Here is an 18,238-nt window from a genome sequence, read left to right as displayed (position 1 = left end):
ATACCAGTAAAATTACTAGCCTACAGCCGGGGTGATTTAACCCGTAAAATTGTGTTTTCCAATTATCTCTATGCAGTACAAACACCTTATCTATAGACAATTACAATAGAGAAACTGCTGTAAAAATGTAAGATGTGATGACAAAATAAGGAACTGAAATAAGAAAAATGTGCGACAGGTTAACCTATTAAACCTAATAAACGTGACGCACATTTCAATGAGTCTACCAGAGTAACCGGAACAAGCCTGATCTACTCAAGTAACAGACCTCCTGATTACTTAAGCTGGTCTGCCATCATCTGTTTCAATGACAATACTGCACCCACGGCCGGAGTCGTCTAACTTCCATTCGGACAAGCAGTGGAAAGAAAGTGCATCATGTTATAAAAAGCATGTCAATACCTCATCAACGAAACCTACCAAAAAGACAGCAATTACATATTCTGAATCTGCTGGTGATAGCGAACAAGCAACATTCCTTGTTTTTCCATTTCGTTTTCATATTAATCCTTCAGAGTCGAAAATAATGTGAAAAACTGCTTTCCTACGATCCGAGGGTTTAGGCAACGTCTTAAATGTGCAGCATTATCTGGTCATGTTGATAAAAAACGTCAGTTGTTTATGTAAATGTCAATAGCTCGTATCAAAAATAATCAACTGATATAGCTTCAGGGACAGCTGCTCTACCCTCAACATCCTTTAGTTTTCCAATTTTCCAATGTAGGAAATTATTAATAGTTTATAAAGCAATTTTTCTTGAATTCTGTTCAATAGTTTGGACACAATAAAACTTATATGGAAATATCAAGTGATATAGATTCAGGGAAATCTGCCCTACCATCAACATCCCTTTGTTTGGCTATTTTTCCATTTTGAACATTATTCTTAGTTTATAAAGCAACTTTTCATGAATTCTGTTCAATAGCTCGGTCCCAACAAAACTTATATGGAAATAATCAACTGATATATATTCAGTGAGACCTACTCTACCATCAACATCCTTTACATTGTCTATTTCTCAATTTTGGACATTATTATTCGTTTATAAAGCAATTTCTCATGAATTCTGTTCAATAGCTCAGACCCAATAAAATAATAAACAGATTTTTGATTGGAAAATGCTTTATAAACTAGTAATAATGTCCAAAATTGAAAAATAGCCAAAATAAAGAATGTTGATGGTAGATCAGCTATCCCTGAAGCTATATCAGTTGACTATTTCGATATAGGTTTTATTGGGTCCGAGCTATTGGTAAATTTTGTTGGAAAGATGCTTTAAAAAAGATTAACAATTTCCAAACTTGAACATTTTTTAAACTAAAGGGTGTAGATGGTAGAGCAGCAGTCCCTAAACCAATATCAGTTGGTTATTTCAACAGATGTTTTATTGGGTCAGAAATATTGAGATTTCTCTGAATAAAAATGTTTTAAATAATATTAATCGTTTCATTAATTATAATACTGAATGATGTTCATGGTAGGGCAGTTGTCTTTCTGGCAGGTTTCATTGATGAGGTATTGTCGATCAAAATCCGAATTTTGAATATAAAGCTAACTTCACCGCAGTAATGTAATTGGATCCATATTAATACATTTTATTTGTTTTGTATGTATTTGTTGTAATACAACAGACAAATAAACATTTACATATACTGCAAAACCTAAAATATATGTAACAATTTTATTTTAATGTGAAAGTTCAGCTATTTTTTTTGTTCAACCTCAATAGCTTTTCTCGCTTTTCTGTAGGATGTGGTAAGGGTTATCATTGTTGCTGTCGTTCCTCCTCTGTTCACTTATTGCTATGTCAGTGACTCAGAGTTTCACACATTCAAATTGTTTTTTCTCTACACCATACTCCATACTTTTTTTTAATGGGATTTGTATTATTATTTTTAAATAATATATTAAAAATACAAATCAGAAATTTCATAATTGCATACATCTCCAACCCACACAAATTGATACTTGGTAGAAGCTTTTGGCAATAATTATAGCTGTAAGTGTTTTGGAATAGGTCTCTACCAAATTTTTAAATAATTTTTAAACATAATAGTTATTTTCTTTAACTAATTGTCAAAAGACTGATTTGTGGAAAAACAATAAGAATTGGGTTTCCTGTCTACAGTGAATGCACTCTGTATTGAGTGACACAGCTGTGCTATTTGTCAACCATACCAACGTTTTCTCCATTGCTATGTAAAACCAGGCCCACCTCAGACATTACCAATCCTTTTGATGTGGTTGTCAGTGTCATACTATGCAGAAAAACTAAAGCGGGAAGGTCAGGGAGTTTTCGCTGACCTTACTAACAGAAAATACAAGTGACGTGAAAGGTGTAATAAGCGTAACCAACAGCTACAAGTAGACTTGATGCATTAAAGTAGAGTTCAAGGACAATTGCAGTCACAAATGTGACTTCCTTTCCCCCCTCCAAAATATTGTAATGTTCAATTTACAATTATGGCTATTCTTCATCACAGCAACTTCCCAGAGAATCAAAGATGGGGAAATCCTCTAGTGCATGCCTTCTTATCACACTGCTTGCTCAAGTAGGAAATATTTTCCAGTACATACATGTTTGAAGAAGAAAGCATTTTCTGACCAACAACCATGATTGAACGTGTAGTTGCCCCACCTACCAAAGTAGTAATGCAACTAAACCCAGCAGCTCTGTCCAGCACCTCCACTCCAGATGGTTGACTCAATTCTTAGTCTCCTATGCAGGCTCCCCATGGTCTATCAATATGCTGTGGCCAAGATTATCATCTTACCGGTTTTAGATAAAAGCTTTCTGAAATGAAATCTTGATATTTTACTCATTCAGGGGGGTATTAACTTTTGGCATGCTATGTGATGTAACAAAATGTATCAGTTTTTAAAAGCCCATTATTGTTTATGTAGGTAAGGTGGTCAGTTCTTGACCAGAGGTGTCCAATTAGCAAGTGGGTTAAGGGGTTGTATAGCAAAATAATAATACAAAGATTAGTGAACTGCAACAATTTCTATCAGCTTTATTGCAAAATGTTTAGAATCAGAGAAAATTGGCTTCATGGCAAGATTTTCTCTTTGCTATGAAATTAGGTGGTCAAACATTCTTGCCCAGAGCACATACAGAATTTTACCCATGGCCAAGCACCTTTTGAAATAAATAATCCTTTAATTATACAGTCAATCTCTAAAAATTGCTCATGAGAAACCATTTTGGAATATGCAGTGACTGTCAGGGCCAATGGCCATTCTGTTTTGGGCGGTTTGCCTTGGCTCTTCACGTCAGTATTCCGCTCTCTGGCTTAGGCACACTCTGTATTTTCCCCATAGTGGCCCTGAAAGGGAACCTTGGTCTATGTTTATAACACTCCTTCCCTGATAGAGGTGAACAAGCGATCATGGCCAAATGCAGAAGACAGAAATGGCACAAATTAGTGCAGTGTGTGCTAAACATTGACAATTCCTTAATTTCCTTCTAATACAGTTTTTTGTAGATTCTTTAGTACTATTCACACAAGTGTATGATAGTTTTTCACCACTTTCAGTAAAAAAAACACAAAAGCACATCTGAAATTGACTGAGTACTAAAAACATCTACAAAAGACATTGAAATTCACATTTAAATACATTATGATCATACAAAGTAAATGCATAACTTTTGATAAAAAGTTCTTCTCTATTGTTAAAATATCTTTTACTCTCACTATGCTCATTGTTCCTAATTTATCCCCAGTCAACCATTTGGTGAATATAATATATGTATTTTACATTGTATTACCTACTATGTTCAGATTGAAAAGTACAGAATCACCACCCTGAGGCCATACATTTGTAGATGACCTCTGTGGGATTCAAACCCACAACCTTGGTGGTTGGTAGTGTGACCAACAAAAGACCACTGCATTGCCTATGTACTATACAATACTGTCATAAACAGTCATAAACTGTCATACTATGCCATGGATAGTAATAACCACAAGTGCTAAGATATTTGTGTGTAGTCATATCTGAAGATGCAGTGGTCAGACAAAAGCCTGTTCTTGGGTCTTACAATGCTTGGGCTGCACACCTCATTCAGTTTTTCAATGAAAATGTGTGTGATAATGTTAGGTTCCATCATTCAGAGATGATTCAGGAATGATTTTTGGCCAATCCTACAGTCCTGACCCTAGACCTGGCCCCATAATCTTCTTTTCATCGTGGATATGGAAGATCTATGACCGCCATCTCCACGAGCATGACACCCTCCTACATGTCATGGATAAGCCATGTCATGACATCACTAGTGACCAGTGTCAAATTTGGATGCGCCATGCCAAAATATTCTCCAACGATTAGAAAATTCAAATATTCATTGTGAAGTGAACAAGATATGTCCAAAAGCCGAAGACAGAATTGATGCAAAATAGTGTAATGTGTGCTAAACATTGCATTCATTGTAACAGTGAAATACAGTTTTTTTCAGACACTGGTAATATTCACACACGTATGGGGTAATATTTAACCACTCTTAGTATAATGGCTTGGTTTATTTATTTTTTGTATATTTATTAAATTATTTTATCAAATTTAAGAAATCCTAATACTGTCACACCCTGATGTGTTTCACCTGTTGTTTTGTCCCCGCCCCTCACCAGGTGTTCCCGGTTCCCTATTAGCCCCGTGTATTTAAACCCTGTTCTCTGTTTGGCAGTTGCCAGATCGTCTTGTCCCGTACAGTCGTTTCCAGCGTTCTGTGTTCATCAGCCAGTCTACCTTTCCTTCTATTCCCCGGTTACGACCCTTGCCTGTTTTCCGGATTACGAGCCTGCCTGCCCTCTCCTGTACCTTCGACCATCCGAACGCCCGAGAACGAACACTGCCTGTCCCCCACCACGAGCCTGCCTGCCCTATCCTGTACCTTCGACCATCTGACCGCCCGACAACAAACCCTGCCTGTCCCCTACCACGAGCCTGCCTGCCCACTCCTGTACCTTCGACCATCTGAACGCCCGATAACGAACCCTGCCTGTCCACCACTACGAGCCTGCCCACTGCCTGGTTGTTCAATAAATACTTTGGACCGCCCTCCTCTGCCTCTGTGTCCGCATTTGGGTCCCCACCCGTTCATCGTTGTGATAGAACGATCTGGCCATGTCGGACCCAGCGGAGTTGGAACATCTACACAACGCAGTGGCCTGCCAAGGGGTCATCGTGGGTCGACACGAGGAGGCACTCCACGGCATCGCTGAGGAACTCCGTGAGCAGAGAGTGCGCCAACAGGAGGCCAACGAATGCCTGCTGCGAAGGCTAGAGAGAATAACCCTGGCCCTGCCCGCACAGGTAGCTCCCCACCTGCCTCCTGCCCCGTCTACTCCCGATTTCCCAACGCCCCCCCCGATACCCCAAAGGGAACCATACTTACCTGCCCCCGAACGGTTCTCTGGTGACTCCAGTTATTGTGTTCCTTTTCTGTCCCAGTGCTCGCGCATCTTCGAGCTCCAGCCGTCCTCGTTCCCTACGGAGAAGTCACGGGTTGCTTACATTATTGCCTTGATGTCCGGGCGGGCCTTGGCCTGGGCCACGCCGATCTGGGACCAACAATTGCCCGTCTGTTACAGCCTAGCAGCCTTTACGGCGGAGGTAAAGAAGGTTTTCGATGCCCCTCTGTCCGGCAGGGAAGCGGCACGCCAGCTCCTACGACTCCGGCAGGGCAACAGTAGCGTGCCGGATTACGCCATCAGATTCCGTACCCTGGCAGCGTAGTGTTCGTGGAGTTCTGAGGCGCTACTCGACACATTCTACAGCGGCTTGTGTGACCCCATCAAGGACGAGCTTGCTGCCCGAGATGTGCCCACGTGTTTGGATGGTCTCGTGTCCATGGCCACTCGAATAGGTAGCCGACTGCAGGAACGGGACCGGGAGAGAGGACACCGTCAACCCGCCCAGGCACTTCCGCATCCCGGCGGGCTGGGCGGTGGAGCGTCAATGGGTCTGACGACACCACCCGAGTCCTTCCGAGACTCAACGAGGTTAACCGAAGCCCCTACACCTGAGCCCATGCAGTTGGGCAGGGCGCGTCTGACTCCGGAGGAGCGTCAACGCCGAATGCTCAGTCACAGCTGTCTCTACTGCGGAGGGCAAGGACATTATGCCGCCAGCTGTCCGTTAAAAGGGACGGGCTCACCCGTAACAGCAGGGATACGGGTGAGTCAGACCAAGACACGGTGGGCACCCACTGCGCGCTTTCCTTTTCCTGCCACTGTTATCTGGGGTTCCCAAACCCTGAGTGTCAATGTTCTTATTGATTCCGGGGCTGATGACTGTTTTATTGACACCTCCCTTCTTGCGCAGTTGGGCATCCCCTCAAGCCCCTTACACCCACCCATAGAGGCCACAGCCCTGGACGGCCGCTCTATTGGGCGGGTGTCTGAGATATCAGTTCCTGTTACCCTGACCCTATCTGGTAACCACAGTGAGGAGATCCAGTTCCTGCCCTTACGTTCCCCTAATGTTCCCATAGTGTTAGGCCACTCATGGCTTCTGAAACACAACCCCCACATTGACTGGACTACTGGCTCTGTTACAGGTTGGAGCCCCTTTTGTCTGGCACACTGTCTGAAGGCCGCTCCACAGGTTCTGACCAGGGCCGCCCCCCTGTCCACGGACATCGATTTGTCATCCGTCCCAGCTGACTACTGGGACTTAAAGGAGGTTTTTGACAAAGCCCGGGCCACCTCCCTACCACCACACCGGCCATACGACTGCGCCATAAACCTCCACCCAGGCACGTCGCCCCCCCGTGGACGCCTGTACTCCCTTTCCGGACCCGAAACAAAGGCCATGGAGGAGTATGTGGGGACTTCCCTCAGGGCCGGGATCATCCGACCGTCTTCCTCTTCTGCTGGTGCGGGGATTTTCTTTGTGGCCAAGAAGGATAAGACCCTGCGTCCCTGCATAGATTATCGGGGCCTGAATGACATCACGGTGAAGAACCGTTATCCACTCCCTCTGCTTGCCTCCGCATTCGAGATGCTCCAGGGTGCCACGATCTTCTCGACGCTGGACCTCCGCAATGCCTACCACCTGGTACGGATCAGAGAGGGAGATGAGTGGAAGACGGCGTTCAACACCACTAGTGGACACTATGAATACCTGGTAATGCCGTTTGGGCTGACCAACGCTCCAGCTGTCTTTCAGGCTCTGGTAAACGACGTGCTCCGGGACATGATTAACCGCTTTGTTTTCGTGTATCTGGATGACATTTTGATTTACTCCCGCTCTGCCCAGGAACACACCTCCCACGTACGACAGGTCCTTCAGCGGTTATTGGAGAACCGTCTTTTCGTTAAAGCTGAGAAGTGCAAGTTCCACCGCTCCGTCATTCCTTTCCTGGGCTACATAGTGGCTGCGGGTAGCATCCGGATGGACCCCGGCAAGGTCCAAGCCGTCACGGATTGGCCACAGCCTTCTTCACGTCTGGACCTACAGCGCTTCCTTGGCTTTGCCAATTTCTACCGGAGGTTCATCCGGGGTTACAGTGAGTTGGCTGCCCCGCTCACCGCCTTGACCTCCACTAAAGTGGCCTTCCAATGGTCCCCCGCAGCATCCCGTGCCTTCGCGGTCCTCAAGCAGCGCTTCACCTCGGCCCCCATCCTGATTCACCCGGACCCGGCCCGGCAGTTTGTAGTGGAGGTGGACGCCTCCAGCGTCGGTGTAGGGGCCGTTCTGTCACAGAGATCGGACCAGGACCAGAAACTGCACCCCTGTGCTTACCTCTCCCGCCGCCTGACACCTGCTGAGGCCAACTACGACGTGGGCAACAGGGAATTGCTTGCGGTCAAGGCTGCATTGGAGGAGTGGAGACATTGGCTGGAGGGGGCGGAACAGCCCTTTCTCGTTTGGACTGACCACAAGAACCTTGAGTATCTGCGCTCGGCCCGGAGGCTCAATTCCTGCCAAGCCAGATGGGCCCTGTTCTTTGCTCGCTTCCAATTCACCATTTCCTATCGGCCTGGCTCAAAGAACACCAAACCAGACGCGCTCTCCCGCGTGTTCGGACCTGCTGCGGACCACCAAGAGCCTGAGCGTATCCTTCCTGCCTCCTGTCTGGCTACGTCGTTGGTTTGGGGGGTGGAAGAGGCAGTACAGAACGCGCAACGGCTAAATCCGGATCCTGGGGGGGGGCCGCCTGGCCGCTTGTTTGTGCCTGACCATGTCCGGTCCAAAGTCCTGGAATGGGGCCACTCCTCGACACTTACCTGCCACCCCGGCGCCCGACGGACCTTGGCCTTCCTCCGTCAACGGTTCTGGTGGCCCACCATGGGGGTGGACGTCCCCGCTTTCGTATCCGCCTGCACGGTGTGTACCCAAAACAAGACGTCACGCCAAGCCCCAGCCGGTCTCTTGCAACCGCTTCCGGTCCCTCGTCGCCCATGGTCACACATCTCCCTGGACTTCGTCACGGGCCTGCCTCTTTCCGACGGCAACACTGCTATCCTCACGGTGGTGGAACGGCACACTTCATCCCCCTGCCCAAGCTGCCATCGGCCAAGGAGACGGCCCAACTGATGGTACAGCACGTCTTCCGAATCCACGGTCTGCCGGTTGACGTCGTCTCCGATCGGGGTCCTCAGTTCACTTCCCAGTTCTGGAGGGCTTTCTGCACCCTCATTGGTTCTTCCCTCAGTCTTTCCTCTGGTTTTCACCCCGAGTCAAACGGCCAATCGGAAAGGGCCAATCAGGACCTGGAGACGGTGCTGCGGTGTTTGGTTTCACGCAACCCCGCCACATGGAGCCGGCAACTGGTATGGGTTGAGTATGCCCACAACACCCTACCCTCCTCCGCTACTGGGCTCTCCCCCTTCGAGTGCTCTCTGGGCTACCAGCCTCCATTGTTCCCGGAGCAGGAGGAGGAGGTCGGGGTTCCATCCGCCCAGTTCTTCGTTCGGCGCTGTCGCCGGACATGGAAGCGGGCCCGTGCGGCCCTTCTGCGCACCAACGCCAGGTACCATCGACAGGCCGACCGCCGCAGGACCCCAGCACCCCGCTACCGTGTTGGCCAGAGGGTGTGGTTGTCCGCCCGGGACCTGCCCCTTCGTGTGGAGAGCCGCAAGCTGTCTCCCCGCTTCATCGGGCCCTTTCAGATCTCTCGGGTCATCAGCCGTTCGGCTGTTCGCTTAGTGTTGCCCCGCTCCCTCCGTGTCCACCCGACCTTTCACGTGTCTCGTATCAAACCCGTCACTAACTGTCCTTTGTCTCCTCTCCCTAGGCCTGCTCCTCTCCCCCGTCTCGTGGACGGCCACCCAACCTTTTCTGTTCGGCGTCTCCTGGGGGTTCGGGCCCGGGGCCGGGACTTCCTATACCTGGTTGACTGGGACGGCTACGGGCCGGAGGAGCGCTCCTAGGTGTCGGCTAGGGACATCCTCGACCCGAGCCTCATCGCTGACTTCCATCGTCGGTGTCCCGGTCAGCCGGGTGTGCGCCCGGGTCGGCCGCCAGGTGGCGTCCGTAGGGGGGGGGGTTCTGTCACACCCTGATGTGTTTCACCTGTTGTTTTGTCCCCGCCCCTCACCAGGTGTTCCCGGTTCCCTATTAGCCCCGTGTATTTAAACCCTGTTCTCTGTTTGGCAGTTGCCAGATCGTCTTGTCCCGTACAGTCGTTTCCAGCGTTCTATGTGTTCATCAGCCAGTCTACCTGTCCTTCTAGTCCCCGGTTACGACCCTTGCCTGTTTTCCGGATTACGAGCCTGCCTGCCCTCTCCTGTACCTTCGACCATCCGAACGCCCGAGAACGAACACTGCCTGTCCCCCACCACGAGCCTGCCTGCCCTATCCTGTACCTTCGACCATCTGACCGCCCGACAACAAACCCTGCCTGTCCCCTACCACGAGCCTGCCTGCCCACTCCTGTACCTTCGACCATCTGAACGCCCGATAACGAACCCTACCTGTCCACCACTACGAGCCTGCCCACTGCCTGGTTGTTCAATAAATACTTTGGACCGCCCTCCTCTGCCTCTGTGTCCGCATTTGGGTCTCCACCCGTTCATCGTTGTGATAAATACATTTGTTTGTATTAATTTATGTTATTCAAAGTTTGTTAATATGGACATGAGCGTCACATGGTGTCCGGTAACATGTTGGGCTTGTTTCTCTCAGTCAAGTCTGGACTGAGAGAGAGAGGTACTTTAGGAGATGGCACTGGTTAGAAGTTTCAAAGAATAAGCATAATAATTTAGTTAGAAAATGTTCTGCCAATAAGCATTATTAGTAGTATTGAAATGTGCGTTTCAATGGTTTTCTGTGAATGGTTTCTTTGTTATAAAATGTGTTGATGTAGTTGTGTTAGCATTCTCAGCCCTCCAACAAAGTTAGCATGACGCCAACCCACAATGTTTGCTTGCTCTGCAAATGTACACTTAGAGTTTTGTCTAATATGGAAACAGTGAAATAAACTGTAACAGATTACCTTTAGCACTTCGAAGAGTCATTTTGAGACACGTGTCTTACATTGTTTGGTCTTGGACTAACTGAGTGTTACAAAGACTAAATTGATTGATTTTCTCAATGTTATGTTTGGATGACTAAAAGGGATAGTTTGTCCAAAACTCATATTTCATTGACAGTCTCCTTATCCCGAATAGGTCCTTCAGGCACATAGAGTCATTTTTTAAAACAATCCATCATTTAGCTACGTCTCAGTCAGTAATTAGCGTTATTAGCATTGCAAATTCATGAATGGAAACCGTAAGTACCCCTATCACAAAGCTGCATTGCAAGCGGAAAACTACTCTAAAACTCTCCAAACTAAGATAAGTGGTGTTGTTTACCTCAAAGAACATGAAAATGTATTCCTTGAAATAAAGTTGTAATTTTTGCAATATAATTATAATTTCAAATGAATGGGTACTTCCTGTGTTTACCGGTCAGTTTTGTTCACAATTGTATCAAGTATACAATACACATACAAACGAAAGTTAGTATTCGCTAGCTAGAAAGCATGTTACCTATTTCGACTTTGATATTCACCTTGGACAGTCAACCAGGAAGAACATTTCTCCGGGGATATTTTCAAGGAATATAGCGTTACTAACCATAACACACAGATGATGAATTGACTGAATAGAAGCTTGGACAGCAGCTAAAGGGGTGCGATGGTGAACATGTTAATCCCCAACCCTTGCCCAGAATATCTGGAGGCAATGTTTACTTTGTGTATTATAACATAGCAATCAAAAGTATTACTTACAATCTGTCTTGTTTCTACAGGTTGAGCTGGGTAATTTGATGGAATTGCATTTGCTTTTAGTCCTCTTCTAAGTGAACGTGGGGCACGATTCTCTGTATTAAAATGTTTTTTAGCAAAAATTGTATGTCTCAGTTGCTCTATTGATTCTTTCACAGCATGACTCGGGAGAGGCAGAGGTATAGTCCCAGTTGCAGAGAGATTAGAATTTAATCAACCCAAGATCCACGAGAAGGCAGAAGTCAACACTGATACTTACAAACATAGGAAATCCAAAAGTTCAAAGTTTATTAATCAAATGGACCAAATAACCCAGCATCATACTGCACAATGAAATACTTGTGACATGGCACACAACATCAACGTAGTAAGAATTAATATATATAAAGCAAAAATATAGTAATAATATACATAAGTGTAAACTAGCAGCAATTTTTAAAAGCTAGGCGAAGCAACCTATCTTCACATAGCTTGTTGAGGTTAAAGTTCACTCTCACCTCAATGACATCACTGCCGAAGAACAGAAGCTCTGTATGGTGGCTATAGGAAATAGTTTGCTAATGCCAGTTTGAATTCAGCCAATTCTGCCGGTTGTTTCATCAGTGTACAGTTTAAAAATCGATGCTACCGTGACAGATTACTGAATGTAGTTTGAAATGTTTTGGAGTAATTTATCGCTTGCAATGCAGCTTTGCGATAGCGGTACGAAATGTTTCCTTTCATGAATTTGGATGATGCTAATAACGCTAAATACAGACTGAGAAAGAGCTGAATAAGCTGAATAAGCTTAAAAAAATTACTCTATGGCCCTTCTAGAATATCTTTTGGTAGTAAAAAATATATATTTTTTACAAACTATCACTTTAACCAAATTAACTCATTATATTTCACCAAGAACAGTGGTTGAATCAATCATCTTGGGGTGAAAGATATTTACAAACCAAAATTAAATTAAAATGTGTTGTTTTGAAAGCAAGATTTAATGGATTACACGTATGATCAGTTTAGAGTTTTGAAAAACCACAACAGATTATTGATAATAGTACAAAAGTGTCACAAAAACAGTAACACATTTGAGCTGGCTTGATGTGGTGAGCAAATTCCTGTGGGACAAATGGCCAGCTGCAAAGGCAAAAAGGCCATTCAGGTTGTAGGAATTATTGATGTTTGTTGACACGTTTTATTTGCCTGTCTTCCAACTGCCAGATGATAATTTTTGGAAAAGTGGGCGACTGGGCTGGGAGAGGTCTGAAGTGGCTTGATGATTGAGGGAGTAAATGTTTTACTCAAAGGACATAAAACAGCATTGTGGGGCCATTTAGGGCAATTTGATCCATTGCCTCGGCTGAAATTACCGATATCTAAGAAAGTATTTCTGTAAACAACGTTGATATTTTTTGATTTACTGACCGTAGTTGTGCTATATTAGACTAGCATATGTGTTTTCAGCCCCAGTTAATAAAAGTTCTGAAGTTTGACAGTATTGCAAAAGGAAGCATATGTCCAACATTAACTAAGCCAGTCATACCTACAGTACATCAGAAAAACAGTTAAGTTCCACCAAAGCTAGTTTGCTACATTAGTTATTACCTGCTATCTCTGAAGAATGTTTAGAATTTTGAGTTTTGTCAAAAGAATAGTGTTAGCCAGCTTTGTCAATAATTCCATTAGCTACAGCTAGGTAGGGAGAAGGAATGTTAAAAATGGCTATAGTCTTTTACCTCTGGTGCACCAACTCAAAAGACACATAAATTAACCCTTTGCTCATGCTTCAAACACATGAAAGCCCAACATAAGACCTATGACAGAACATTTTTGATGAAAAAGTAGCTATTTATACAGGATGCAGCTACATTTACATAAAATTAAGGATTTAATTGTTTAACAAGACAAATAAAAATACTTCTTTGGTGCTTTACATGAGTTATGTATTGATTGTATGGAACCACTCCAAAGTGATATTTACATTACAAGAGGGAGAGAGAATAAAAGGTTTGATAGAATTCCATAACAGATTTGATAGCTCTGACTTTACACAGGCATGTCCAAGACGTAGCACAGAAATGTAGTGTAATGTCGACAAGCCCTAAGCCACCTCTTGCGTCTGCACTGAGTTGCAAGGCACAAAAAATAACATGGTAGACATTACACATTTTAGTGTGGGTGGTGAAGTTGCTGAAACTAGATAACAAACAATAGACTGTATAATGTTACCTTTTGCATTTGCAGGCTGCATGTATTTTCCTGTTTTACATATTCGTTTTTTAATATGTGGTTTGATTATCATGTTAAAGGTTCGAGATGCTTTACCTCAGAAGCCTTCTTTTTAACATCCTGTTTAACAGGAAATCTGTACGCCACAAACCAACTCATAAAGTGACGGTTCATGACAGTCAAGCACCACCAAGCATGTTGTTTGCTCTCCGCCTTGAGTTAATATTTTCAATGGAGGAAGTCCATGGTACGAGACCATTAGGTAATTCCCTTGAAACTTCTAGGTTGTGGTCATTGTTGGACCTAGGGTATTAACTGAACAGGTTACAGAATTGGATCATGTCACAGACTTTAACCTGTTCTAAATGAATGCATCTTCTTTATGGGTAGCAGAGTGAAGGGTCTGAGGTCTTGTCTTAGGAAGTGACACTGTATGACAAGACAATGAAAAGTCATAGATTTTGTTTCTGATGTTATCTTGATCAAAAGTATTGATTCATGTTCAGCAAGTAGGAAGTGACCCGAATAATTCAAATAATTTCCATATTAACTTCCCTTTACATTAATTTATTACTGCCTAGTAGTAGTATAGGAAGTACCATCTCCTTCCTATACACAACTGGTTGTTTTAAAAAACATATATTTTGTGACACTGCACAGAACAGACGATTGTGTGAATTAGGCAGATACCAAGTTTCAGATATCGCATGTGAGTTTGATCATCATATGAGATAGCTGAGTAAAATGTACGCTATCGTTCATTATTTTCTGATCACATAGAAATTTCCTTGATGGTAATCTGAAGAGATTTCACCCCATGCTTCCTGAAACACCTTCCACAAGTTGGATTGGCTTGATGGACACTTCTTACGTACCACAAGGTCAACCTGCTCCCACAACAATTCAGTAGAGTTGAGATCTGGTGACTGTGTTGGCCGCTCCATTATAGCTGACTTCTCTTTTTCTTTTTCTAAATAGTTCTTGCATAGTTTGGCGTCATTGTCCTATTGTGCTTTGGTTCATTTTCATGTTGTTGGAGGAAACTGGCTCCAATCAAGCACCATCCACAGAGTATGGCATGGCGTTGCAAAATGGAGTGATTGTGTTCCTTGTTGAAGATCACTTGTACTCTGTACAAATGTTCCACTTTACCACCACCATTGTGTCTGATGAATGTTCTTCTATGTGATCTGAACACTTCAAACTTAGATTGGTCTGTCCATAACACTTTCAATCTTCCTCTGTCCAGTGGCTGTGTTCTTTGGCCCATTTTAATATTTTCTTTTAATTGACATTCAACTGAACTACACAGGACATGCTACTGAACTACACAAGACATACAACTGAACTACACAGGACATGCTACTGAACTACACAGGAGATGCAACTAAACTTTTTCAGACACTCTCAGCACATCAGTGACAACTATTTTAAAATAAATACATTTAAAATTAGTAATAAACGATTCCCTTTCAAGCAAGTAGTTGTCTAATAGCCATATTGTTTAGTTTACCAGATAATTGTGTGATAATCAAGATATGGCACATGACCTTCAATTATTTTAGGAGCAGAAATGAGAAATTCCTGTGTTCATTAACCACAACAAACTGTGTTTGTTTATGTATGAGTTACTTCCATTTGGAGGATGGAATCTTTTGGATGGAATTTTGGTGGCAGTAATTGTATTAAATCCTTCAACCTGATCCTTTTGCTTGGGTAACCTGTTTTCCTGTTATGAGTGATATATTACAATCATATGATAACCAAATGAATCTGCTTTGCAATGCATATACTCCGTAGAACCAAGACTAGTAGGTCATAACCTCTTATATTCCCTTGAAATAATATAATTTCACCAAAGTCATGTTGGTTAGTCCATCACATCTAACTATTGCCATGTCATGACAAGAACCTCATTATCGTCACAATATCATCTTTCCTTTACTGAAAGCTGTGTGATAAGAGGAAGCACAGAGGCACTCATGAGAAGGGAGATACTGTGGTTTACTAACGTCACATTACAGTATTTCCTTCATTGGACACAATTGTGTCAAAAGCATTTCACATTTACAGGAACATAGAACAGTTACACAGGTAAGTTCTGATTTACATTTCTTGTTATAACAATCTGGCTTAACTTCAATCAATAAATTATATATAGCTCTGGAAACAAGAGACCACTGCACCTTTTTCTTTCCTTTCTAAAAAAGTGAGAAACAGAAGGGTAAAAATGAATAGACCACTGCAAATTGAACACTTCTGTTCCTCACTCAATACGTTCCTTTTCAACTTTTTTGGAAAGGAAAGAAAAAGGTGCAGTGGTCTCTTAATGTTTTCCCGGAGCTGTATATATATTATATAAATTCAGTGATTTTAAATTAAAAGCACCACTTAGCTTATTTGGTTTTAGATTAGATAAGAATGTGTCTTCTAGCGTTAACAAATACAAATATATGATGTATTATGTTAATAAAATGGGTTTAAATGAAACTTTCTGCCTTTCATTAGGCGACTGATTCTTCTCTGTGATTCATCTTGCATCTCGATCAGTGAGAGTGAACCGAACTCTCCCCTTTAGTGGGATAATGGGAGTACTTGGGCAAAACTCCAGTGGAGGTGATATAAACAGCACCTGTGAAATCCATGACGGCTACTTGTCTCCTGCTCTACCCATTCTCTACTCTATCATATGCTTCTTGGGCCTGGTCAGCAACACCGTGTCCATATTTGTGGTTTTTCTGAGGAAGCACTCTGACTCATCCATGACGGTCTACATGGGACACCTGGCCATGGCGGACTTCCTGTTGGTGCTGTGTCTGCCACTGCGTGTCTACTACCACAACAGCGAGGGCCCCTTCTTCCTCTGCAAGTTGCTGGGCATCTTCTTCTACATGAACATGTATGCCAGCATCTTCTTCCTCAGCCTGATCAGTCTGGACCGTTACCTTAAGATCATCAAGCCTGTGTGGGTGATGAAAATCCACAGGGTGAAGTGGAGCCACCGGGCATCCTTCTCAGTGTGGGTCACCCTGTTCCTGTGCATGTCTCTGCTCTTCTTCGGGAACAAAAAGCAGCGTCCTTGTGACAGTATCTGCTTCCACTTCCACCACAAAGACTTAATGAGCGGGGTGGCCAACCTCAGTGCGGTAGCCCTCTTCGTTGTTATCTTCCTCGTCTTCATCTGCTTCTACACGAGGATAACCACCAAGTTAAGGAACATGTCGTTGGGTAACCAGGACACCAAGTCCCAGCGGAGGAAGAGCCGGCTCATCCAAAAGACCTTTGTGGTGCCAGTGATCTTCACTGTGTGCTTCCTGCCTTACCACCTGGTGAGAGTGCCCTACGTGCTGGCCCAGATGGATGTGATCCCGGCCCTGGACAGTAAGCAGATGCTCCACGTCCTCAATGAGATCACTCTGGTCCTGTCGGCCCTCAACAGTTGCCTAGACCCCATCATCTACTACTTCCTATCCTGCACCTTCAGGAAGACCATCCTCTGTGCCGTGCACGGGCAGTTTAAGAACTTATACGCTGTCAACCACAGACGTATCAGCATTAACCCATCAATTACAGAGATATAGAGCTGTCTGGGGAATACTTTCTTACAAAATGATTGAAAAAATTAATATTCAAAATGATGTAACAATTACATTTGAATATTCAAAATTCAGCCAAGAGAGATCGTAACTGTATAATAATGTATAGTGTTGTAAAATATGCTTAAGAAAGCATATAAGGTCCTTCATAAATTCTGAAAGATATATGTAAATATGAACTGTTTTTTGTTGATGCTTGTTGATTCAGAAGTTCTAGTATCTGTATGACATGTAATATGCTGTATGTTTGAATGGTTCAAAGGTCAATATACAACTTGACCTTTAAATGTCTTGTACATATGGAATTCCCCAGCATGAGTATGCTGTTTCCATTGATGTCAGTCACCTAAACTCATTTGAATGTGTAATCACAAAAACTCTGTATATTTAAAAAAAAGTATATTTCAGATTAAATACACTGAAAATGGATGGTCTTGCTGTTTTCTTTCAAACTGTTTAAGGTCATGTTTTTTTCTGACAGAGGATCAATATGTATATTTTGCAAGCCTTTAAGTTCTATTTTTTGGAAGGTTTTTGCTTTTTACAGTTCACTAAAGTTACTGAGTTATTAAGTAATCCTAAATTACTTTGATTTGATCTCAATTATACTCAGATAGCATTTTCAGTGGTCTTTAGTGTCTGAAATATTCAATAATTATGGAATCTTAATTTTCTTGCTTTTAACACATTTCTATCACCAAATGTTCTGAAATGACATTCTTCTCCATAGATATTTAAAGAGGAAATAGATACACTTTTCACTTTATTACTAGCTTAAAACCAAAAATGACCAGTAGACATCTGCATGTTTTAAGTTAATACATTGAATAATCTTTCTCTACAAAATAAATTAGAGTGACAGACATAATCTCCAGACATTTGCTTGTCAGTCTATCAGTTTGCATTAACATGTTATCTCCTTGTTCTCACTTTAGCCATTCAAAGTACTATCCCACCCTAAGCTACCCTGGACTAGCTAGTACTATACTGGTCTCGTTCAATAAGGGAAGACGAGGAGGAGATGTGTCATTGTTTTGAGGTAGGATTCTACACAGTGCCCCTTTAAACAGTCAACCGAAACATTTTGATATGAAAAGTTTTTTGATATGAAAGTTAATAAAAAAATATGTACAGTATCTCACAAAAGTCAAATTGTTTAAAATATTTGATTTTATCTGTTCATGTAACAACACTGAAGAAATGACACTTA

At 43.3% G+C, this 18,238-nt stretch overlaps 1 protein-coding gene across 1 annotated transcript; it reads left to right on the top strand.

Moving 5' to 3' along the window:
* The first annotated feature begins 15,415 nt into the window (after positions 1-15,415).
* On the top strand, positions 15,416-17,396 carry gpr34l (G protein-coupled receptor 34 like). The gene is made up of 2 exons (XM_010894617.4): positions 15,416-15,526; positions 15,941-17,396. Exon 2 carries the CDS (start codon positions 16,018-16,020, stop codon positions 17,011-17,013), a length of 996 nt encoding a protein of 331 aa, XP_010892919.3. The 5' UTR covers positions 15,416-15,526; positions 15,941-16,017; the 3' UTR covers positions 17,014-17,396.
* The last annotated feature ends 842 nt before the right edge of the window (positions 17,397-18,238 follow it).

This window comes from Esox lucius, chromosome 7, assembly GCF_011004845.1.
Source record: "Esox lucius isolate fEsoLuc1 chromosome 7, fEsoLuc1.pri, whole genome shotgun sequence".
In the NCBI taxonomy this organism is placed as follows: domain Eukaryota; kingdom Metazoa; phylum Chordata; class Actinopteri; order Esociformes; family Esocidae; genus Esox; species Esox lucius.
This window is presented reverse-complemented; position numbering and strand designations above follow the sequence as displayed.